The sequence below is a fragment of the Aedes albopictus genome, chromosome 2 (genome assembly GCF_035046485.1).
Source record: "Aedes albopictus strain Foshan chromosome 2, AalbF5, whole genome shotgun sequence".
In the NCBI taxonomy this organism is placed as follows: Eukaryota; Metazoa; Arthropoda; class Insecta; order Diptera; family Culicidae; genus Aedes; species Aedes albopictus.
In genome coordinates, this window is record NC_085137.1 from 515,066,664 (window position 1) to 515,092,319 (window position 25,656).

At 35.8% G+C, this 25,656-nt stretch overlaps 1 protein-coding gene across 1 annotated transcript in view; it reads left to right on the top strand.

The window, feature by feature from the left end:
- Positions 1-25,656, top strand: part of LOC109411464 (rho GTPase-activating protein 68F) — a 114,427-nt gene that overhangs the window by 64,574 nt on the left and 24,197 nt on the right. Inside the window, exons 4-5 of the mRNA XM_029870196.2 lie at positions 7,775-7,860; positions 7,926-8,071. Of these exons, the coding sequence (XP_029726056.1) occupies positions 7,775-7,860; positions 7,926-8,071 (232 nt within the window). The remainder of the gene's footprint in view (positions 1-7,774; positions 7,861-7,925; positions 8,072-25,656) is intronic.

Consider the following 25,656-nt stretch of genomic DNA (forward strand, 5'->3'; position numbering starts at 1 on the left):
AAAAATAAATCCTCGCTCCAGTTGACTTTTTCGATTCCATTTAGGTCTCATATGAACTGTGCAAAATTTCAGCGCAATCGGTGAAACTATAATTTAGCGCAAGCGGTTCAAAGTTTTCATAGGATTTACTATGGAAAAAGTTACACTTTCAAATAAAAAATCCCAGAGGTCGCCCCTTGTTTCCTTAATTCATATCAATCAACGCTTCTTGTAGAAAAATCATTTATGAAACTTCCCTTCGAAGACCGCAAAACGATTGGATGCTTGTGCAAAAAGTTATTGATTTATTACCGATTAGTGATCCAATGAACGGCTTTTTGTTTTGTTTTATCAGCAGCACTGCTGTTTCCGTTGTTGCATGGGGTGGCGGGAGGCATCACCACCCCCAGAAACAGCAGCAGCCAAGGCGGCAGCAGCTACAGTGCTGCTAATAAAACAAAATAAAAAGATTCAGATGTTCCAGCTCAGTAATTTTTTCACCGAGTTCAGTATTTTTTCATCTTTTTACTGAGTTTTCAACAGCAGATTTATCTCGGTAATCTTATTTACCGTTCACCAGTAACGATATTTACCGTGCATCAGTAACTTTTGACAGTTTATTAGCTGAGGTCGGTAACTCATTAACGGAATATCAGCAAAAGAAATAACCGAGCGTACCAAGTTAAATCTGCTGTTGAGAACTCAGTAAAAAGATGGGGAAAATACCAAGCTAATCTTAGTGTGTAATCGGTAATAAATCAATAACTTTTTCTACAAGCATCCAATTCTTTTGCGGTCTTCGAAGGAAAGTTTCATGAATAATTTTCCAACAAGAAGCGTTGGTCGATTTAAATTAAGGAGACAAGGGACGACCTCTGGGATTTTTTATCTGAAAGTGTAACTTTTCCCATAGTAAATCCTATGAAAACTTTGAACCGCTTGCGCTAAATTATAGTTTCGCCGATTACGCTGAAATTTTGCACAATTCATATGGAACCTAAATGGAATCAAAAAAGTCGACTGGAGCGAGAATTTGATGTTTGTCCCATACTAATACCCATCTTTACCCTAGACAATTTGAATTTCTACAGATTTCTGCATCAATTCCTCAAGAAGTTACTTCAGATATTCCAGATAGAGAGTTATTCGAGTAACGCCACCAGAAATTTCTCCTTCTAGGTATAGGATTCTCACGGGGTTTTCCTATGGTTTCTCCAAAAGTTGCCCTAGAGAGACTTCCCCAGGGATTTCTCTAGGAATTGCCCATAGAAATCTATCAAAAATTCCTTAGAGAAATACTCCAAATATTCCTGAAATTCCTCAAAAAGTCAAGAGAGAAGAAAAGTTAAAGGTAGAAATGTTAGGATAGGAAGTTTGCAAAAAGTAAAAAGATATTGAAGGTCCGGAAATTGATCCAGCTATTTCTTTAGAAATTGCTTTTAGATTTTTTTTTTCAGAAATTATTCGATGAATTTCTGTAAACACAATTCAGGCATTGATTTTTTACTGATTTACCTAAGCGTTAGATCTTATATGAGTTATACAAACTCACGTACTATCTGTGTTCTATTTGATAGCAAGCATTAGCGGAGCCAGCATTTTCTTTTTTCTTACTCACTCTCCTAAACATGCAGGAAAATGAGGGAGATGAAAGAGGAGGCAAGCTGCCCCCTCTTCCATCGGTTTCTTTCTCAAACTCAATCTAGTCGAAAAAACAACAATTTCGCCCGTAATACCACAAAGAATTCGCCAGAAAATAAATGAAAAGACCTGTAAATATTTTACGAATTTCATCATACACTCTCTAAATATAAGATGTATTATAGAAATTTGGAAGTTTGTTGGTTTACTTCCTATAATTCTTCAGAAATTTTCGAAGGGGGTATGCCGAGAAATACTTCAGGAATTCCTTCCTTATTATTTACTGTTTATTGATTTCCACAAATCCTTTTTTTATTTTGAGAGAATTCTTGCAAAAATATCCATACTTGAAAAATTCTTACTCTGATTTATTCACACATTTCCTATACATATGTTTTTTTACATGAATTTCACCAAAAAAACATCCAATAAATTTTTCGGGAATTTCATTCACATTTCAAGCATCGTCATCCCCTAGAACACACCGCCAAGGAATATGAAAATTTCAATGTTATTATTTTCATTCTTGGCTGAATTTTCTCCAGAAATTTTGTCAAATATCCTTCTAAGATGTTCCCTTGAAATCTGTCTACAAGCACGAAGAATATATTCGCAATTATGTTCATAGAAATCTGTACAGAAACTTGTTGTGTTTCTGTTCTAATTTCTTAGATAAAAACGATGAATTTCTTCATCGACCAGGGTTTGGCCAAAAAAAAAACACTCAAGGACATCCTATTTAACTTCTTCTCAAAACTTCATCAAGAATTTTCCAAGATATGCCATCAATGTGTCCCTCAGGATTTCTGCCGGTACCGACTAAAGATTAATGCGGTCAACACATCTATTTATGTTCATCAGCCATGTCCATCTGAGCTCATCTAGTTCTGCACAATATAATATACGCATGTTAAAAAAATCAATATAAAAGTAATATTGTACAAGTTTTGGAATGAGCGTGAAAGTTTTCTCTTGAAATTGTTTATTATGTGATACTTCAGGGTTTTCTGAATGATGTTCGTCCAATCGTCTTTAGTCACTAATCAAATTGTTTCTACCAAAAGTCACTATTTAGTCACTTTTTTCGAGAAATTGGTCACTATATTAACTATTTCGACCATCAGATTTGCCTACCAGTCCTGCTCATAGTTGAGTTGTTTCACACGCGATGCTCGACTCGCCAAACCCATCGCCGATAAAATCATGCATGATTGTAAAACTTGGTATAACGTTTGCATTGAAATAATTGACTTTTTCACATATTTTTCATGAAATTCTTTTGCACTGAAGTGTCGTATTTGAAAAAAAAAATCCCGATTTTAAAACTTGTTTAATATTTTTACTCCAATTTTCATAACGATATAATTTGGCATACGGTCTTGTACCATTTGGGCAGGTGCACCTATTTTGGGCACTTTCCGCTATACATAACTCTTTTGAAAAACCAATCGTTTTGAATTTTTGTATAGGGTTAGATATTGTACGTGTCTCACTGTGTACCAAAAAAAAATCCTCGATAAACTCGGAAGGACCGCCGCCACTCAGTAGATTCTGTTACCGTAATACAGGGGATGGCCAAAATGTTTGGGATAGGCAACTTTTTTTCTCCAACAAAAAAATTCAACATGCTGTAAGTTTACATAGAGTGCATCAAAAAATCTCAAATTTTGACTGTTTGTCAACCTATTATATGTGCATCTATGGTACAAATTTGGGCTCGATTGAATATATTTTCGCGAAGTAAAAACCGTTCAGGTAAAACACTATTATTGAGACAACTAGTTTTTGAACTGTCATATCACAGAAACCAGTTAACCGAATTGAATGATTTTTTTAACGTTCATCAACCATATATTGATACTTAATACGACGATATAAAATGTAATATTTTCTCACGGCGAATCTAGTTACACCGGGTTGAAAATTTAACCCATATAGAGGAAAATAAGCCAAATTTACAATACCACACAAAAATTACTAAATGTGTTCTTCCTTTAATCTCAATAGACTCTAATATATCTAATTAGAGATAACTTGAGAACAGAAGTGGAAAATCTTTGGATATCAACACTAAAATATATAGACATTAATGTAAAAAAATTACATTTTTTTCGAAAAAAAAATAAAAAATGTCAATCCATGATAACTTTTTTCAACGTTCAAAAAGTACCAATTTTTTAATAGTTTGTGAAGCATTTACATAGTGTTAGTGTACGTTCAAAATTTCATTCAATTCGGTTCACTGGTTTCCGAGACATAACAGCTCAAAAATGAATTGTCTAAAAAATAGTGTTTTACCCAAACGGTACTAACTTTGTGAAACATTATTCAATCGAGCCCAAATTTGTACCATAGATGCACATATAATAGGTTGACAAACAGTCAAAATTTGAGATTTTTTTATGCACTCTATGAAAAGTTATAGCAAGTTGAACTTTTTTGTGAGAGAAAAAAGGTTGCCTATCCCAAACATTTTGACCATCCCCTGTATCACCTGATTCCGGTCGCTTTTTTCAATTCCTGGTTCCGCTCACATCATTCAAAAAAAAAAAAAAATGACGTGAGTGAAATGGAGAGCCGAGAGGAGCTGATTGCAGTTAGTTGATGTCACGGTACCAGCCAACATACTTGGAATTATTGTCTGGGCTTTCTGGCAGTCCACAAAATGGAAGAAGGACATATCTTCAACTTCGATCAAGTGAAGATTTTGGATCGAATCCAAGACCAGGCAACCAGGAACATAGCAGAGGTGTTTCATATTAAGAAGAGAGGCGAAGATCTCACTGTGAGCCTACAGAGAGAGTGTGGGAACTTCAACTCGGCTTACAACGGGCTTTTAGCTCAATTGCGAAGACAACCGTGAGAGGAAAACTGCGTGTATGAGAGAATGAGTGAAACAGCATAATGGGTGAAAGTTGGGTGAAAGTAGGCATGAGATGGGTGTTGCAAATTAGTATTATATAACTGACGAAGTTGAAGGGGTGATTCCAGCTGAATGTAAGTGTTTTGTGATTTGTAAATTGTATTGTATTTGTACTTGAATCAATGTATTAAATAAATGTATAATGTTTTAGGCGTCTGATGATGACCGAAAAATAGTAGGTCGAAACGCGTCACGCAAAATAAGCTGTTTCCGTTATTTTTCACCGATAATTGCCAATAAAACCACATAATAATTTCTGCCCCACTATTCGATTGATTTCATCAAACATACTTGTAAACTTTGTTTAAATAGGGTAGCGAACCACTTGGGCAGCGGCCGGTATTTTGGGCACTCTTCGCTATAACTCAGTCGATTCCAAACCAATTGACTTGAAATTTTGTACACGGCTACATAGGGGGATTAGGGGCATAATGGACACCCGGGGCGAAATGGACACCCCTGTTTTTGCCGAAACCGTTGACTTTTATATTAAACTTTGAATGCATAAGTGTAAAAGAACAAGTCATTGTTCTATTTTTCAAGAATACCATTTATATTCCTTCAAAATAATCAAAATATCGTTGAAATTGAAGTATGTTTTCCATATGGTGGATTTCTTATAATTTCGAAGCAGCAGAAAATAAGGTATTACGAGTGTTTAAGTGTGTCCACCATAAAAACAAGTGAATTGTTAGCTTATCTACATGTATACGCAGATTTAGCAATGGATGAAGTATTATAGTTTTGATTAGAAGTTACTCAAAATAGCTATTTTAATGTTGTAGTCGATTCGGGGCAAAATAAACACTGGCAATTTCGAATGAATGTACGCGCGTTGCCTACTGTTAGGCATTTTAGAAAGTTTGGAAAAAATCAATCCGATTTTTTTTTGCCTAAAATTTAATTAATTAACTTTGATGTTATGTAAACTCGTCTAAGATGGAGTATTATATCTGTGGTATTGATCTCCGTAGGCAAATTACTTAACTGGTCGATATTATCAAAGATACCGCATAAAATATGCATAGGTGTCCGTTATGCCCCGATGGGTGTCCATTTCGCCCCGTACCTTTCCTGTCAGCCCCAAAACACACTCGGTTTACAATTCATTATTTCTTCACAATAACGACATTCCACTTGCTGTAAATGATTGAAATACGTAGGAAACAAGTTAAAGTTGTAAGCCAACTAATAATATGTTAAGTTATTGTCTGTTATACAGGCCTAACGTACTCATTTGCTTAGGGTGTCCATTATGCCTCGAATACCCCTACTATACGTATATCATCGCGTTCCAAAAATTGTGTCAAAATTGGCTGAGTTATAGCAGCAAAGTGCCCAAAATAGGACCCCTGCCGAGATGGTTCCACTTACCTATCATGCAATAACTAAACTATCTCATGTATTTAATTTTCTCAGTTACATACATAGTTTTTGAAATTTCTGTTACATGATTTATTGATCACATTTAACATTTCCTAAATGAATTGTTAAATCGCCTTCAGTGATACTTGATAATATTTTCTTGTAGTAAACATTATACAAACAACCGCAAATTCATAGTGGAAAGAAAGTGTAGCATTCAATAATGCTGATGATAGTTTAAAAGTTAACGCGGGATCATAACTTCACGGAACTCAACGATAACTGCTTACTTCTGTTACTAGCTGGACAACATGGCTTATGCAGGATGAAGTAAACATTTCTACGTTTTTGAATAGAGTATGACATGTTTTCTGTAGATAGGAATAGGACACTAATAGAGATAGGGATTTTTCTTTATGTTTACTGCAAACGCGTAAATGCTTGAGTAAATCACCTGAGTGATCAGTCACCTGATTATTTAAATGTTTTAATACTTTTTTAACAGAAAAACAAATATTTGCTTCGTGATAAACGTATTACACAGAATTTTATTCACGCCGGCTTCAGTAAACCCCCTACAGATAAGCCTTTATGAGGTTTTATCAATTTTTTGTTCATAGAGCATTTCTAGCTGAACGCATGAATCGCGCATAGTATTTGTTTTGCAATAGACCACTTGGTACTGTTGTTTTAGAATTTTCGGTAGGTGAGAAAGAAAGCGATTTCTTGATAACGCACCGTGCATTGGAGTACAGGTACTTTTAGAAGGGCGTATAAAACAATCCTAATTTTCTAGTTCATAAAAATATTGATGTTTTAGGATATTTTAAGAACTTTTAGAAATATTACTCTGAGAGTAATAATATTCATCGCAGCTCCATGTTAGATGTCGTAGGGTCTGGGACCATTTGGGCAGGAGCACCTATTTTGGGCACATGCTGCTATAACTCAGTCAATTTCAAACCGATTGACTTGAGTTTTTGCACGTGGCTAGATACTGTACGTATCTGATCGTGTCTCAAAAATCAAGCCAATCGGTTCAAAATTGACTGAGTTATAGCTCAGCAAGTGCCCAAAATAGGTACTCCTGCCAAAATGGTCCCAGACCCTATAATTTCTATTTTCCAAAAACCTATTCCTTCGTTTCTTTTAATATTTTTTCTGTAGAAACCTGACTTCCAACCTCAAAATTTGTCAAGTAGTCCAGGTTGGTCAAATACTTTTAGCTTGTTTTCTCAAATTTCTACTTTTCAACAATTTTTGAAACAAGTAAAAGGAAAATAAGAGATTTTTAATTTCATATGATATGTGCAATTTATAGTAAATTTATGAATAAGGGGCTGTTTATAAACCACGTAGACCTTTTGGGGGGAGGGGGGGTCTGGCCAAAGTCTACGCTCCATACAAATTTCAAATTTTTTGTATGGACAAAAGTCTACGAGGGGGAGGGGGGGTCTGAGATGGCCAAATTTTGGTCTACGTGGTTTATGAACAGCCCCTAAATCTAAAACAGATGCAATAACTATAATATACTGTAAGGCCGAGCTATACTTCGAAGACTATTTCTTCAAAAGTTTAATCAATGACCTATGGTATCTATACATACACACACGTCAAAGCTCTTGAGAATTTACCAGCACGAAGTATAATATCAACGATGGGCACGTCTGTTGCTAGTGCTCTACACTCTGCCACAGAAACACCATTCCATCGTTGCTCGTTGCATTGGTCTGACGACGACGACGACGAATTAGTTCACTGTGCAACATCACCAAACGGTTCCGTCTGACTAACTTTTCCGTAACTGCATACGGCACGCCATCTCATTCGTTTCATTCTTTCCCAACCCAACCCGGTTTCATCTAGGTGAGTTTGAGGAGGTCTCCGAGGACGAAATCATCAAAACTAATCTCGATCAGGACAATTACGAGGAACAGCTAACGATGATGGAGGTAAGTGTAAACATTTCATTCATTCAAAAACAACCATTCCTGATTGCATTTCGTATTCATTTTAGCCCGACGAGAATGCCATCCGAAAGGAATTCAAGCGACGGAAGTTCATCGAATTTATCGGAACCGACAAGCACGGTCAGCCAATTATTGCCATCTATGCGTGCAGCCTGCCGGAAAGGAAAGACCTCAACACAAATATCTTTATTGAGTGAGTCATCTAAACGATCCCCCTTGCTCATCAAGGAGGGGCTCATTTGGCATATGGTTTTGTTATCATTCGCTTTACACCTATCTATCTGTTCACTATGAGTAACAAATCGGACTCGCCACTGACGACGTCGAATAACGAAGGGAGAGTAGGTATTATTGCGCTTGTGAAAGTGGACAAGACCGTATTCAAGATAGTGGACGTGATATAATTTTATATGTGTAGTCCGACCTAACTACACAACAATATTCAACGTTGTTCTTTGCGTACGTTGAAGGCAGTTGAAGTCTCGTGGCACTGTTGTTGTTTTCATTCATCAGGCCAGAGTACAGTAGGTATACATAGGTCTTGGACTCGGTCCAAGTCAGATGGTAATGATGGTGACGCTTTGTTTGTGCTAATAATTGCACAAATAACAGCAATTTGCTTTGCCTGTTCATCAACTGCTGCTGGTTTGTGCGGTCGGGTGATTTTCTTATCTTTCGTCTATGTGTGAAATTGCGGTTCCTTGAACTTGGCTATTGTCAATTTAGATTTTTTTTAAGTTGGCAGAATTACGCGTCACAAATAATTTAGAGAATGTAATAGAAATCCATGCTTAGAATGTATGGAAATCCTGGAAAATTGACAAATTGTCAACAGCTATCAGGATACAGTTTAAAAAGTGAGAATGAAAACCGAAGTAAAAATATATACACGTTAGTAGTGATACAAAGTGGATGAATATAAAATAAATAGGTAATATTAAAAAAGTGGAGGACATTCCCTGGGCTTGGATTATATCTTCCAGGAAGCTTTGATTTCAGGCATGTGGTCGATGGCCTTTGCAGTAATGATTGGAATAGCTGAATGTATAATCAATGGGAAACAATTCTGTAAAAATCAGATCTTCAAGTCATCTGATATAGTTATACTGATCATGACGCTGCATAGTATATCGAACATTTGTCGAAGTCATTTATGTGCCGGGAAAATATAATTCCAAGTTGGAGAGAATATTACAAACTGAGGGAGGGTAATAGGCCCAGTCAGACCCCTGAATGGGCAATGTGGGTTAGTTTATGGGAATGCCATTGAAGGTTTGTAATATTCTCCGAGGCTTTCGAAATCCAACAGGGCGCGTCCCCGGGTTGCGGATAGGGGGAAAAGGAAGATTTTTCGCATTTGTACTGTAATCAGCCAATGTGATATTATCTCCTATAGTGTTGTAGTGCGAATGAATGATCTCATTCTATGGGAGTTCGAACCTTGTAATGTAATGTTTATTAACTTCAATTTTCTAAGCTTGACAAGGTTTTGAAGACAAACATAAGATGAGGGAATTGCCTAATAGGAAAGTCACATCAGCAAAGCTTTTACATATGCAAATGCTATCCATGGGGTCATGTCTAGCATTTAATATGTATGGCAATGACTGGTTCTTACCTAGCAGGGGTACTACAAGACCACGCGGACAATTCGATTAAAGGCTTGATTGGGGATAATATATTTTCCAGAACTGAAGGGACATTTTTTCCGGGGTGACTGGCGAGTCGGAGAGGGTAGAAGTTTCCGTTTGTTATAATTGACAAAATAAACAATCGGACGCTTTTTCTTTCTTTGACTTGCTTGGTATTTTGTGGATTATTGTGTTTTGGTTTTGGAAGGTATGCGATTCACTATTGAGCTTTAAAATTTATTTTGCATCTGAATAGCATTGATATTGTCAAGTCTGTACCAACACCCTAATCCCACACCAAAATACCCTTTTCCTATCCCATGGCGTTTATGTGGTCAGCAAAGACTATTCAGCCATTACCCCTCCTTATCATCGGCTTTGGACTGACTTGCGCTCTCATTGCCCCACCAAATGCTGCAAAATGAAAATGAAAATGAAAAATGAAATATTGATCAGCATCATACCATTGATGATATGACACAAATATTAAAACGGCCAGACTCCCTGTACAGACTGATGGGTTTGAAAATAGTACTTATGGCAATTAGATTATCCACTTCTGAATAACACAATTGACTTATGATGATGATTAACCTGGGCTTGTTAGGGGAATATCTGTAAATAAAAGAAAATCGGGTTAAGTACGGTTCCTTTGAATTCCACTAAGAATTTGCATCCTTTGACAGATACGTATTTCGACCTCAACTGTAAGGTCGTCTTCAGTGTCTTGTCTTGTCGAGTCAAGTACAAGACACTGAAGACGACCTTACAGTTGAGGTCGAAATACGTATCTGTCAAAGGATGCAAATTCTTAGTGGAATTCAAAGGAACCGTACTTAACCCGATTTTCTTTTATTTACAATTGACTTATTTTTTTGATATGGCAAAAGAAGAAGCGAGGACAATCGTACCAGGGACATTGGGTATGCAAGTATTATCGTAGGGAGTGGCTAGCTAAGAAGATTAATGGACACTCCATGGTACTATGATATCCAGGGATGGGACAATTACATTTACATCGTATGGCCCCAATGCCTATGGCTTAAGCGCCTATACTCGCTCTCTGAAACGAAAAAATATCTAGGGCTGCTAAGCACATAGGTAAAAGTTAGATAAGGAAAACGGCATTTTAACTACAATAAACAATTAGAAAGACCTCATAAAATTTGAACCGGAAATCAGTTTCAGCATTCTTCATTATGAAAGTTACATTGATGATGAGAAGGAAAAATAATTACACTATTTGACTTATTCACAATTCTCTCATAAAAAAATCCCTATCAGGGTACAGTTTCAAGAGTACCATCGATGGTGGTGACAATAGGTCTAGGGAGCGAGATTGTGTCAAAAATGAGCAGTAATACACTACCCGTCATAAGTTTAGACTCACAAAAAGTATTGCAACAATATTGCATCGCCCTGACTCCCCTCGATACCAGGGATTCTCTAAAACCAAAACAGCTACAATAATGCCGCCTTCAGAAAACTGATTGCTTTTGGGATTCTGAATAACTTTGCGGAAGACAGCATCTTTGTAAGTCCACAGGTTTTTAAGATGGGAGCTTGCACGCTGACGTCATCCTCCTCTTCTTGGCGTAACGTCCTCACTGGGACAAAGCCTGCTTCTCAGCTTAGTGTTCTATGAGCACTTCCACAGTTATTAACTGAGAGCTTCCTCTGCCAATGACCATTTTGCATGTGTATATCGTGTGGCAGACACGAAGATACTCTATGCCCAAGGAAGTCAAGGAAATTTCCTTTACGAAAAGATCCTGGACCGACCGGGAATCGAACCCGTCACCCTCAGCATGGTCATGCTGAATACCCGTGCGTTTACCGCCTCGGCTATATGGGCCCTATGGTCAGCATGGGCTGACGTCATCATTGTCTCCTTCTCTTTCGTTCCTTCGGCGTCGGTCCATAAAGCCGTCCTTGCCCTCAAAAAAAAATTGAGGGCAATGTTTACAAATCGTATGAGAATTCGATGAGGTTATGTTTTTGATGCAAGCCTTTATATCGAGGTGAGTCAGGGTGATGCAATATTGTTGTATTTTTTATGAGTCTGTACTTTTGATCGGTAGTGTATGTATTACCTATAGGTAACTATAGTTGATGCACCGAAGATTGCCGGTAATATTTAAATGCTTGTCTATCTTAACTGTCTTTAAGGTAAGTATATGACGAAGCCACACCTCAAATTTTTAAGAGCACAAATCTGAAGAACTGAATGTCGGTTTGCGCTGAAAAGTTGATCGATTGGTCACCACCAGCGGGTAACCAATCGATCAACTTTTCAGCTCAAACCGACATTCGGTTCTTCAGATTTGTGCTCTTGAAAATTCGAGGTGTGGCTTCGTCATATATTCACCTTTTTCGCGCTAAACTTTGTCTCTATGGAGATTGCGTGCTACCTTGGGCTGCAACTTTTATTCTAGAGTTGCAATCTTTATAAAATTTGGAGCGACTATTGTCTAGTTGGTTACTTTCAACATCTACAATAGGAAGTCGTTTTTTTATCATCCTCAAGGTATGTTACTCCTTAAAAAGAGACTTCTGACGTCGTAGTTTTGAATTCTACAGACTTTGCATCTTTGACGATTTGTTACAGTTACAATTAGAAATAGTTATATCTGTTATAGTCTGAATCAGTTATATCCATGAACTTGTAGTTGCACTCTCTAACCTGAATGCACTGAGTATTTCTAAGTTAATTCCTTTGGGAATACTTAGAAAATATGTTGAAACTCTTCAACATATTTACAGCCCTGGCCAAGTTCGCAGGGGTTGACGGTATTAAAGTGAAGGAGTTTCATTTTGATTATTGTAATGTAGTGTTCTTTAGTGAAACATATCACCTTTTTAACACTTTAATGCGCCTCCAACGGTTCATCACGAACCGGCTGCTGCAGATGGAGTATGGCTGATCATATGCATCAGACATGCTCGATAAACACGGAGGAACCGCCAGGGCTCAGTAGAGTCTATTCCCAAGCAACAGTTCCAAGTCGGTTGGATTTGAGAAGGTTTTGATGATCGTTACAAATCCTAATAAAAGTATTATAGGATTTGTGACAGGTTTTGGAACCTTTAACAGCCAGCTGACTTTAAAATGTTGTTTGGGCTCTATTTCCCACGTTTCTCGGTTGATTTTGATTAGTAATTCATTAATGTCATAGTCGCTTTTTCGATTTTTACCATGTTAGTTGGTCATATTTTCTTTAAATAATGCAATTAAAATCAACCGACGAATTGATAGTGGGAAGGAGATTTGCAGCACTTAATTGTGCTGATAGATTCGAAGCTAACGTGCGAACATTTAAACGCATTGTTGACATCAATGCGTTCGACGTGACATTTTGGACAAAAGCTGACTGCTTTTTATTAACTGAACAACGTTACTTGTGTATGACTAGGTTGACATTTCTAGGCCACGCATGAGAAAATGACATGGTTTATCGAGGTAGGACCGATAGGATAGAACGAATTTGAATATTTTTCATAGTATTTGTAGGGGGATGAATACATAATAGTTGACAAGCAATTTTTTTTTATTACAATCAACTGACCAACTTTGCGTATTTTTGTTCTTCTCTTAGATAGTGTTATGACACCAACAGAAAAATATCAGGAGTTCAGTTACATGTTTCTGTGGGTTTTTCACCGATGACAATTTAAGGACACAAGAGATGAACACAGAGAAGTAGAAATCAAGAAAACAATTTGACAAAGAATCGACTATATTTTAACATACGGGTTCGACTGATTCGATGAATCTATCTAGAAGTATCTAGAAGACAATTGATGCTAAGATTGGAAAATAGCTTGCAGTTGGGACTAGACTAAAATAGTAGCCAATAGAAAACAATGCGCTAGACAGCATTATTGTTCATTTTTTTTTTAATATTTACCCGTAGGCTTTTCGACGGTTGACAGTACGGTATTTAGCTGAGTACGAAGATACGGATTAGTTGGTGTACAGATGACAGGGTTCTCACGGGAAGTGCTTCAAGCGAGGCTTACATTACAACTGACAATAAAGAAACCTATTTTCCTTGACTTGCTACTGACCGAACACACGTGTTTTTGTTAATCTCCTAGGCATTATTAAGACATGACGTATGTGCATGACGCAACAACTACCAGGACACAGTTCCATACGTCTCTTTTTAATAACGACATTCAGCATATTTCCAATAAAACTATACTTCAATAAAGCAATGACTAAAACTGGTATGATAGAACAGATCAGAATGACTTAATTGACTATTACCTTGGGAATCTACTTCGAATAACTGACAAATTGACAAGAACCTAACTAAATACATGGACCATACTACAAAAAACCAATTGACAAAAAGAAAAAAAGGGAAACTTTTATTATAACTATTTTTGTTCAACGCAGGCCAAAACAGTGTCGACTTGGGCCACGATATGCCTACGTACTTCTGTGTGTTGAAACAAAAATAGAGGCTCATAGAAGCAAACGTAGGGAAAGGGTGCGGTGTTAGAACATAAGCACAGTGTGCTACCGCCGTAATCACTATGAAAAAAAAAAAAAAAAAAAAAAAAACTCTTCAACATATTTACAGAAGGAAGTGTGTACTGAATAAACATTCCAGAACTTCCGCATAAGAGCTGAAATCGCTGTTTGGCAAACGAAGTTCGTTCATTATATTTCTTTATATTTTGTAAGAATTTTGTTCAACCGACTGACTTCACTCAAACTGGAAACATTTGTACCAAGATTTTTTTCCAGCCGGATCGAAGAACTTCCTGGTAGGCCTTGCCGTCTGTTCCACTATTTCTACATTGTTTCCTGAGCTTGTCTAAATCAGAGTTCCACCAAGAGAGCTTATTAAAAAAGCTTCCATGGTGAGGGCCGTTGTAGTATCAACGGCATCATCTGAATCGCTTGTCAATGGATGGTGAGTATCCATGAAATTTGATCGCAATCAAATTAGTGGAGAGATCCCAGTTGGTTGACCAGGGGTTCCTGAAACGCAAATTTTGCGAAGTAACATTTAGATGTTCAAAAAAGATGTAGCGATGATCAGATAAAGATTCTTCATCTGACACATGCGAATTGGTCAACTCGTGACTACCGTGGAGGGCCCATATTCTGCGCATCTAAGACTTTTTCAATCTCAATCAGCTGTAGCAAATTCCAAATTGAACCGATTTGGCTGAATTTTTGACTGCACATAGTTATTAGGTTTGTAAATGAGAGAAAAATATAATTCTTATACGAAACACTCAATTTATATGTAACATCATGAAAATTCTAAAGTGTGTCTCTGTTCCTAATTCTGCGCACCCTTTTTTGGAATGTTCCTTATTCTGCGCACTAATGTTCCTAATTCTGCGCACATGGGAAAAACTCTAAAAATCTAACATATTGTAATGAGAACATGGTTCATAGATTAAATTCAATTGAATTCTTCATTTTCAACTTTTATACGACATTACGACCATATTGAAACTTTGCATGTCCTCAACATTGATACTACCTACCTTGATTACTAAGCAAAGAGAATTTTAATCATAATACATAAAAGGATTTTGTAGCATTATCGAATACTACTACGTAAAGCTTTTTCGTTATTCGCATATGCATATTTCAGTAAAATCTACTTTCATTTCTAAAGGCAATATAAACTTTTTCGCCATGACAAGGTGGCACAATCTTTGTTTGGAAACTGAGACTTCTTTCTTGTCTAACTCCAGGGTTTCCACTGTTTAAGAAAATTCTATGTAAACTCACATCATATATCGCATTTGATGAATGCTTGCATGAATACATAAAATTTCCCCCGAGGTTGATAGCAAATGTTTAAAACAAGTGGTTAGTCCGGTCGAACTATCAGATCAAAAATTCAAAAATCGTAAATTAGCCTTTAAAGATCAAAAACTAACTTGTTGAGCCGTAATTACATTCACCGGATTGCTAGAAACATAGACTATCCTAGTTATAACTATGGTGGCATTTATATGATGTTTGTTTATTAATTATATGTTTAAAACTTTGTGTTGAAATGTCTGCGCAGAATTAGGACCACCATTTAATACCGGTTCCTAATTCTGCGCACCTAAGAAGAACAAGAATATTAAAAAAAGAAGAAGAAAACTCAATTGTTTTTTGCCGATTTTGATTCCTCGAAGACAGCAGTACAGGATGCGCATGGAAAAGCAGGCATTCTCTTCATTATTTATGTCGCAAAATACTTCAGCTCATGAAGCAACTTTTTAGCAGTTTCGCTAACGGACACAGATTTCAGGCAATTTACAGTACTTGCAACATCATTTTATTTTTTTACAAAATAATGATCGTTGATTTGAAAAATTTTTCTTCACAAACTTTTTCATTACTATTGAAGCAATATTCAAAAAAATATATTTGAAGCTAATATTGAACTAGCGTCCGTGATTTTGTGGTATATTCGAGAAAGTGCGCCGAATTAGGGACTGCGCAGAATTAGGGCCGGTCACGGTAATTCTGTTAGAGAAAAGTGTTATCTATGTCTAACACTTCCTCTCTAGCAGATACCATGAAGATTGGTCAGTTGCCTATGTTAAGTAATCCAAATCTGTACTACTTAAGTACTCCATCAAACTGGAGCCTCTCAAATTAATGTCTAAGCTGCAGCAGATGATATGGTAAACATTAGCACCACTACCAACAATTAGCGGAAGGCCTTTTGAAGAGCAGTGTGCGATGACTTATTTGAAAGCATCCGTAGGGGAGGTTCACCATGCAGTAAATACACCGAACAAAAGGCGTATTTCCTGTTGAGATTTCCAACAGAAACATCAATTGTGACAGCACATACATCTCTGATGGTTAGTACAGAGATGACTGTAGCAACGATTGCTTTGTTGATTTTATATCCTTCAAAAGAAGAATTTTAAGGGTCTGTACCAATTAACGAATAAAAAATAATTTTTACTTAAATTTGACAGTTCAACACTTAAACTTGACAGTTCTCCTAAGGAAATAATTATCGAACTGTCAAGTTTAAGTGAAAATTAATTTTAATTCGCCAATTGGTACAGACCCTAAAGATGTTAACAAGTCCAAGGCTTGTGCAGTCTCTGCTGTGTGGTCTAATGACCACCCGTATTTATACTACCTTCCTTAGATAGACATAATGAATCATACCTAGACATTTAGGTACTGCCATGAATAGTATTTCATGTAGGTAGATATCCTTTGCACACAACCATTAGGTAGACACTACAGTTGACAAGCACACAGGCTCGCGGCATAACAGGCGAGTTTGCCATTTCATTTTTACTGAAAGTAGTAAACACCGGCTTCACAAGGTTTCCTAGATAGAAATTCCCCTTACAAAAGTAAGGTTCTTGGACTAAGGCCACTTGGGCTGTACCATTTTGCATTAGTCTGCGAAAATTGATCGTTGCTGTTCTTTTATGCTGAAGAATCATCTGAGCTGAGCTATCCTAATCGTAGCCACTACCAAAAATAGGCAAGGTTAAACTCTCAACAATCACAGCACAACAAAGAACATCAGTAATAAAACATGATCGGTATCGATTGTAAAACGCCAAAGGCGAAGATACACGGAATACACTGTGTTAATAGCAGAATGCGAAACTTTATAGGTAAAAAATTAAACTAACCAATGTCAAATCCCGCCCTTGTTTAGCCACAAGGCGCTGTCCATAAACTACGTAGAACATCTCAGACCCAGCCCCCTCCCCCCTCGTAGACTTTTGTTCATACAAAATTTTCGAAATTTGTGTGGAGCGTAGACTTTGGCCAGACCCCCCCGTCCCCCGCCCCCTAGGAGTCTACGTAGTTTATGGACAGGCCCTAAGTTTGAGAATAAAGAAGGGTAGCTGATTGAGCACAGTAAGGGCAAAATACTGTGTAGCTTGCCCTGGTACTCTACAGGCTCCGATTTTTATTAGACGCCCCACTCCATTCATTCCTAGGCACAGTAAGCATATAGCCGCACACGCTATGTACAAAGGGAAGTATTATGAAAATCGAATGTACCTCAAATGTTATTCCATAGAATCGTAGTTTTGGACTTCTACTTTCAGAATCTGTGCGTATTAAAATATTTCGTCTTGGGGTTTTTTTTTTAAATTTTTAATTTTTTCCCATTTTTCCATACAAATATCGAAAAAAGTCATTTTAAGGTCAATTTCGTCCCATATAAAAATGTATGGGGAAAAAACCCAAGATGGATTATTTTGAACCTCACATTTTCTGTTTCTGGAGGTTGTAAAATATGATTCTAGCGAATAAATTTTGAGGTACATTCACTTTTCATAATACTTCACATTGGACATAGCGTGCCGCATCACACTATGAATTGGTGTTAACTTATAATAACAAAATAAGTTGTTATTTTTTATTTTATTTTCTGGAACAAATTCAATTATCAATCAACAAAATTTGTCATTATCTTATTATTACATCACATTGGCAAACATAAAGTACAGAATGTGTACTACCTGCAAAACCGGGAATCCTCAGGGAGTAGAGTTTTATTTGACCCTTTTGAGACAGAATTTTCACATTTGTGGATGCCACCTCGCTGGTCTAGAACACGTTTGTGATAGTCAATGTTCTCGGCTGGGCAATAAATGCGACCCATCCGTCCCCAAAGGGTTAACAGCGAAAAACGTGGAATACTCAGGGATTGCATCATGGGTATGAATAAAAAAAAATGTTCATGTAGTGGTAGTGTTTCCATCTTTAAAGTCGGCTACAACGTTTTTTCGAGAAATTCCATCTTTCTGGAAATGCTGTGGAAATACCTCCTGAAATTCCTCCCAGGATTTTACACAAGATTCTTTCCGTATTTTCCCACGTCATTTGTCTTAGTATTCCTTTTCAAATTCCCTCTGAAGATTCTTCCGGATTCGTATCAGCATTTTTTCAAGATTCAAACATTTCTTTCCGGGATGCTTCCTTGAGAATCTTCATATCTTCATACAGAATTTCTTTAGAGAATTTCCCAGTATTGCTGCCAGAGTTTCCGTGGGTTTTTACCAGGATTCATCCCTAGATCTTCACAAGAGTTTCTTTCAAGATGTAGCGCAGATGTTGTCGCAAAATTTCTGTTTGAGTTTCTCTCGGAATTCCTCTTGAAGGAGTTATTCCTGGGAATTGTACTGAAGCTCCTCCAAGAGTTTTAAGGAGTTTTTCACTAATTTTCTGCAGGAATTCATTCCGGGATTTTCTCCAAAATTTCTCTTTTGATTTCTTCAAGAAATTTCCGATTGTTTTCTTTTAGTATTTCACCTTGGATTTCAACAAAAGTTTCAGCTGGTATATTTCTCAAAGGTTCTCGCGGGATTTATTTTGACATTTCTCTCTCCGGTGTTGATCCTGGGATATTTATTAGTATTTTACAGATTTTATCATAGACTTTCTCCTAAGATTTTTTGGAGACGGTTCTGGGATTTCTGCAGGAGCTACTGCTGATATTTCTCATGGAGTTCGTCCCGTGTTTTTTCCTTGTAGTTGATTATCTAATTTCTTGAAGTGATCCACCCCACTTAATTTTTTACTGATTTTCTCGGGATTATTCCCGGAGCTCTACCAGAAATTATCCCGAGATTCTGAAAGTTCATTTTTGGGATTTATTTCTAAATTGCTCCCAGAGTTCTTGCAGGTTTTTTTTTTTCAAAAGGTTTTTCTCGTAATATCTCCTGGGATAACTTACGACATTTCTTGCATGAAATTCCTGGAGAATCTCGAAAAAAAGCTATGGGACAAATCCCAGGAAGAAATTTAAGATGGAACTCTTGAAACCTCTTAAACAGAATTCCGGGAGAAACTACGTGAAATATCTTAAAACTGTCTCTGGAATTAATTCCTGATAGCGCTTCTGCAAACATCCCGAGAGAAACTGTTGGAAAACTAACCCAAAATCACCAAGAGAAATTCCTGGAAGAATTTCGGAAAAAAAAAATTGAAAAAAAATCTCCGGGATGAATCCAGCGAGAAGCTCTGGAAGAATGTCCAGAGGGTACCCTCAGTGTACCAGTAGCCGCTCGTGTACCAATAGATGCTCACGAGCGTAGAAATGTAGTTCACCTGCAAAAAATCTTTTATCACGGATATTCAAAATATGCGTGCCAAATTACATTTAAACGGGGAGTATTGCATTTATTTATGTCAATAAACATCAGTTTCACGACGGTGAGCGGCTACTGGTACATTGACGGTACATACTCTACCAGAGACTCTGTGAAAAACCGCGGAAAACCTGATATGTATCGTAAAAATCTCTAGATATACTTGGGAAAACTGGAGAAAGCCAGAGAACATACCGTGAACCACAGGTAGACGCTGATTAAACCAGTCTTAAAGTTGTTAGTACACAGAGTCAAATATTTGTCCAAAAAGAAACCATTTTTTATGATGATTAACCTGGGCTTGTTAGGGGAATATCTATAAATAAAAAGAAAATCGCGTTAAGTACTGTTCCTTTGAATTCCACTAAGAATTTGCATCCTTTGACAGATACGTATTTCGACCTCAACTGTAAGGTCGTCTTCAGTGTCTTGTACTTGACTGGAGTCAAGTCAAGTCGAGTCAAGTACAAGACACTGAAGACGACCTTACAGTTGAGGTCGAAATACGTATCTGTCAAAGGATGCATATTCTTAGTGGAATTCAAAGGAACAGCACTTAACGCGATTTTCTTTTCATTTTCATTTTTTTTATTTTTATTGCTATGTACCAATGCTCAAACATCATTTTTGACTCGACCGAATTTTCATTAGTGTCAAACAGTTTTTGTTTCTTGAGTTCTTTCCTTGTCAAATATTTGACCCTGTGTACTTCTAACCTAATTCTTGCTAACAACACGTCGTAGTACTTTACAGTCGAATTTTGTGATAAACATCAGAACATCTTGCAACTCAATAGCACTGATATTGTCAAGTCTTAACGAACACCCTTACCCCACACCACAATACCCTTTATGCAATTCAGTATCATAATTTCTATTTTATACTACTCATTTGAGTATCATAATGACCAACGTTTCCGTACCGGTTCATTATGCAACTGAAATGAGTTGCATAATGAAAAATAGTTGCATAATGAACATTATTCCAATTCATTGGAGTGTGAAGAATTAGCATTAAGTTAAAATTCACAAATAAAAAATAAAAAAAAAACTCATTGGAGTTGCATTATGAACATTATCCAACTCAAATGAGTTGTATAATGAAAAAATCATTGCATAAAATTTTGTATGGAACTCGTTGCAAAACTCGTTTTTTTCAGCACTCTTCGTATTTATCAAACTCGGCAAGCCTCGTTTGATAAATGTACGACTCGTGCTGAAAAAAAAACAACTTTTTGCAACTCGTTACATAAATAACTATTAGGGGTAGGCGGGGCATAATGAGCAGGTGGGGCATAATGAGCACAGAGCCGTAGCGTGGTCCCATGGCGCCCTTGGCAAGCATCCAGATTGGCGCCCCACGACAATTAGACATTACTAGCTGTACCCGGCAAACTTTGTCTTGCCTACTGCGTTTGTTGACGTTTCAAGTTTCTATCCAAGACCAAGTGCCCGGTCTCAAAGTGTCTGGAAGATCAATTTTCAAAAACTCTCAATTTTTTCATGTTTTTTGCCTCATAAACCTTCCTTGGTCGAAAACTAACGGAACAAAACAAAGTCGATCAAAATCGGACCTTCCGTTCGCAAGTTATGCGCGGTCCCACGTATGCCACTGCATTTTTATATATAGATAGATATATAGAAGATTATTTTGCTAAATTTGTTTATTCAAAGTTATGTGTACGTTTTCGAAGTTTTCAAAGAGTACGAACAGATTTTGTATTTCAAGAATCATACTTAGACCAGCACAATAGTTAAAAATGACATTTCAAATTCTTAAAATGTATGATGCATACATTTCTAAAGGAAATCTTGGTTTTCTTATTTTATTTTTAAAAATACTGAATTGAATTTCAGGAGCATTCAGAAATCCTCAAACGTTTTTACTATTTTTTGGCTATAGCTTCAACTGGTTTTACCAGAATTTCCTAATAACTTCACCACACGTTTCTTCTGAAGTTCAATCAAAATATTTCTTAGAAAATTTTCAGAAATCATTAGACAAAAATGGATATGAAGTAATACCAGGCGAAATTCCTAAAGGATGAGTTTTTGTTGAAATCTCTGGAAGAATTTTTGCTTGATTCATTGAATGAAATTATGAAAGAGATTGCGGAGGCATTCCTGCATTTATCCGCATGAATAAATGATTGAAATTTTCAAGAAATTTAAGTAAGCATTCTAAATGGAACTTAAGGAGTATTTTTTTGCAGGAATTCATGGAGCAATTCGTAAAGAAATGCCTGATATGCTAATGCCCGTAATAGTTTGTAGAGGACCATTAGAAGAGTAAAAAAAAACTTGGCAGAATATTTGAAGGAATCTCTGAAAAAGTTTCTTAAGGAATTTTTGGAGGAATTTCTGAAGAAATCTATGAATGGAATTCAGAAGAAAGCTTTGGAGAAATTTTGGATGAAGTCAATTGCAGATTTTCTAACGGAAAACCTGTAGAAATTTCTGAATTATTCCAAATTTATAATTTTATGGAGGAATTTATGAAGACATTCATGAAAAGTTTTCTAGTGAAATTCTAGCAGAAATTTATGGATCAATCCCTAGTAAGCATGATACAGTTTCATATAAGATTTTATTTCAAAAATTCCTAGAAGAATTTCTGAAATAATTCATTCTCAGAGGGACTTCTGAAGGAATCCCTAATGGAATCTCTACAGAATTTTTCATAGGAATCCATGGAGGAATTACTAAAGAAATCTATTGAAGGGTTATTTAGTAATCCTTATACACATTTTTTGCAGGAATCCATTGAAGGAAATTATTAAATATCCATGTATAAATGTCGAGAGGAATCCTTTGACTGATTCCTGAATAAATCCCTAGATAACTTCCTGAAACCCTCCCTGAAGGCATTTCTAAAGGGATTCTTCGAGAATTTTTAGTAAGAATCTCCAGAAGAATTCTTAATTTGCTTTTTTTTAAATACTTTTTAATATAAGATATTGAGAGAATTTCTGGAGAAATTCTTTGAAATGTTTTTAAAGAAATTTCGTGAGAAAATTCTAAAATAGTTTTTGAAAGATTTGCTTAAAGAAGCCCAGCAAAAAATCCGAAGAAATACCTGGTGAAATTTATTAAGAAATTCCCGAAATATTTTATTTGTTTGAAGGGAATGAACAGCGTCGTCTGAATATTTTTCATTTAAAATACTTGTTAAAAACACTCTAAAATATGTCAATAAATAAGTTTCCAGTAATTTTCAGAGAAAAACTTTCACTTTTTGAAAACTTATTGATTTTGCTTGCTCGTTTAAAACAACTAAAATAACTTCCAAAGTAAAAAAAACAAGCTAAATTCCCAGGTAACATCATGATAAATAATGTAGCGAAAGAATTTTTGAGAATAACGTAATGTAAAAAACACTCGATCAATCTTAGATATTTTGAAGTCTTGGTAACATACAAGAAAACAATAGCATCATAATATTCCTTCTAAGGAGTGTATCGTAAAGTAGTTGAAAATGTTTACAATAGCCTCAAAAATAGTTTAATACAACTTTTAAGTAATTTTATTTTTGAAGATACTGTATAAATCCTTGAAAAAAGAAATGGTTTTCATGATTTTCTAAAAATGTTATTTTAACTGGGTTTTTAACCTAGATTACTGAACACATGTTTTTAAATTTTTGCACACCTTCTAAAAAATTGAAATTGCGAAAAAAGTTCGATAATGTTCGAAAACTGTTAACTTTTTTGTGCAAATATAATAAGCTCTAGAATCCTCGTGATATAGGAAATTTATTTTTTTCAAGAAAAATCTCCACTGCATTTAAGCGAAATTCTTAAAATGAAAAAAGGCCATTTTTGAGGAACCCCTTTTTTCTATGCTACTCCAAATCATGTTTACGCAAATAAAAAATACATAAAATGAAAAATTCGCATTTTTTTAAATAGGGTAAGGTACCCCGGGGCAAGTGAGAATCGGGGGCAAGTGAGACCTATAGCTGGTATTTTTTTTATTATTCATTTTTAAGACTAACATTCTTCATGGAAAACATAGGTATCATACCTACGGATACTTTAAATACAAAAAAATTTATTGTTTCAACCATAAAGAGACCATATACGTTATTGTTGTTTATATGTAATTTTCAATTCACTAGGTGAGATTGACGTGCTCTACTACATTCGTCGTTTAAAAATAGATTTGTCATTCTACAAATACTTTTTCGGTTTCAGGATAGTATTTGGAGTTCTTGCAAATGACTTCAAGCGAAAAAGCTGTATTTTATTTTTATTTATTACCTTTAGTTTACTGCTCTCACTTGCCCCAGTGCATTTCGCTATCTGGGGTAAGTGGGACCTATGAGAATGAACAAACACATTTTTATGGGTTCATCTCGCCTTGTCCAGCCTACGATGAAATTAGCACGAATGTCAATAAAAATTGACGTGTTAAGTAATCTACTGTTGAATTATACTTTATTATCTCTATTTAGATGATAAAATTCTTGTTAAAAATGGTAAAACCTTGGGTAAATAAAAAAAAAAACAAAAGCATGTATTTTTTATGTTTTTCTCTTGATATCTTCCATTATTTTTTCACTTTACGCTGCATAATGAATTCTTTTGAGCATTTTGGAACCGTTCATGAAAAAATAAAATAGAGAAATGACCTTTTCAAAATTCATGATTTGATAAAAACATTATTTAATAATCGTAAGATTATGTAAGGGACAAGATATTACTGGAAATCTCGAAACCCCAGATTTACTTTTGGCGAGATTCACCAACTTTATAATATAGAGACCAAGTTTTGAAATTTTTTGTCTCTTCACTTTACGGCGCTTTTTGTATACAAAAAACAATTTATTTTGCATGAGCTGCTAGAGTTGATTCAAGTTTTTTTCCCCAGCGATTTTTTATGTGTTACGTAATTTATGCACGATACCATAAACCTCTTTTTATTCTAATCTCTAAACATAGTCGTTCATATAAGGGATTTGTGATTTATGTTACCTTATTTGTTGCAACTTATATTAAGCCCTTTGAACAAAACCTCTGAATAGGTCTCAATTGCCCCGTGAAATGCAGTAAATGAAGATCTGCTACACTTTTCATTACATGCATAATATATGGAATGTAAAAATTTTGAAACAGTTTTAATGCACGTTAATAAGTACAAATATACCAACAACGTCTTTTGGGTTCATTGGAATTATTTAAAAAAATGTGTTGTGAAATTTTTGGCATGATAAAACCAAATTAGCATTTTTTTAGGTCCCACTTGCCCCGGGGTACCTTATGTTTTTTAATTTATGGACGAGTAAGTTAGAGCAAAAAAATAGAAAAAGGCTCAAAAGGCTATAATTTTGAGATATTAAAAACAGAACTTCAAAGTTTGACCAAAAAATAGACGTTTCTTGGAGTGGACCATTTTGTACATATAGGAGATTTTTCTATCGAAAATATGAATTTTGAAAGTCGGTATTGAATGATGTGTTATGTGTACATAACTGTTAACAAGCATCTATATTTTACAGATTTTTTATCGTACAAAATTTATTCGCTACAGATTTTTGAAATGTTGAAAAATATTAACAAAGTTGCATTTTGTGCAGATTTTTATTTTATGAGTTGTGTTCATTTAATCATATTTTCAACAATACTAAACATTTTCCAAATTTTTTCAAGCTGTTCTAAACTTAACTATATTGTGAAGATTTCATAGAAGAACCGAAATGAAAAGACCAACCCAGCTTCGAGATAGAGCATCCTGAACATTTTCAACTACTTTCCGATACACTCCTTAGCCTTTTACCTTTTCGGCGCCCCTTAGAGGCTGGCGCCCTTGGCGGGGGCCAACCTGGCCAACCCCACGCTACGGCTCTGAATGAGCACCTTGTATTTTCACTGTAAATCTTCAAATTAACAAAACAAATTGCTTGATTGTAGCCTTATTATCTAAAATCCAATGGGTTGATGACAAAACATTAGTCAAAAATTCCGTTTACCTTGGAAATTTAATCAAAATGCGTAAAGTGGTCATGTACTGGGAAATTATTATAAGAATCAGGTGAC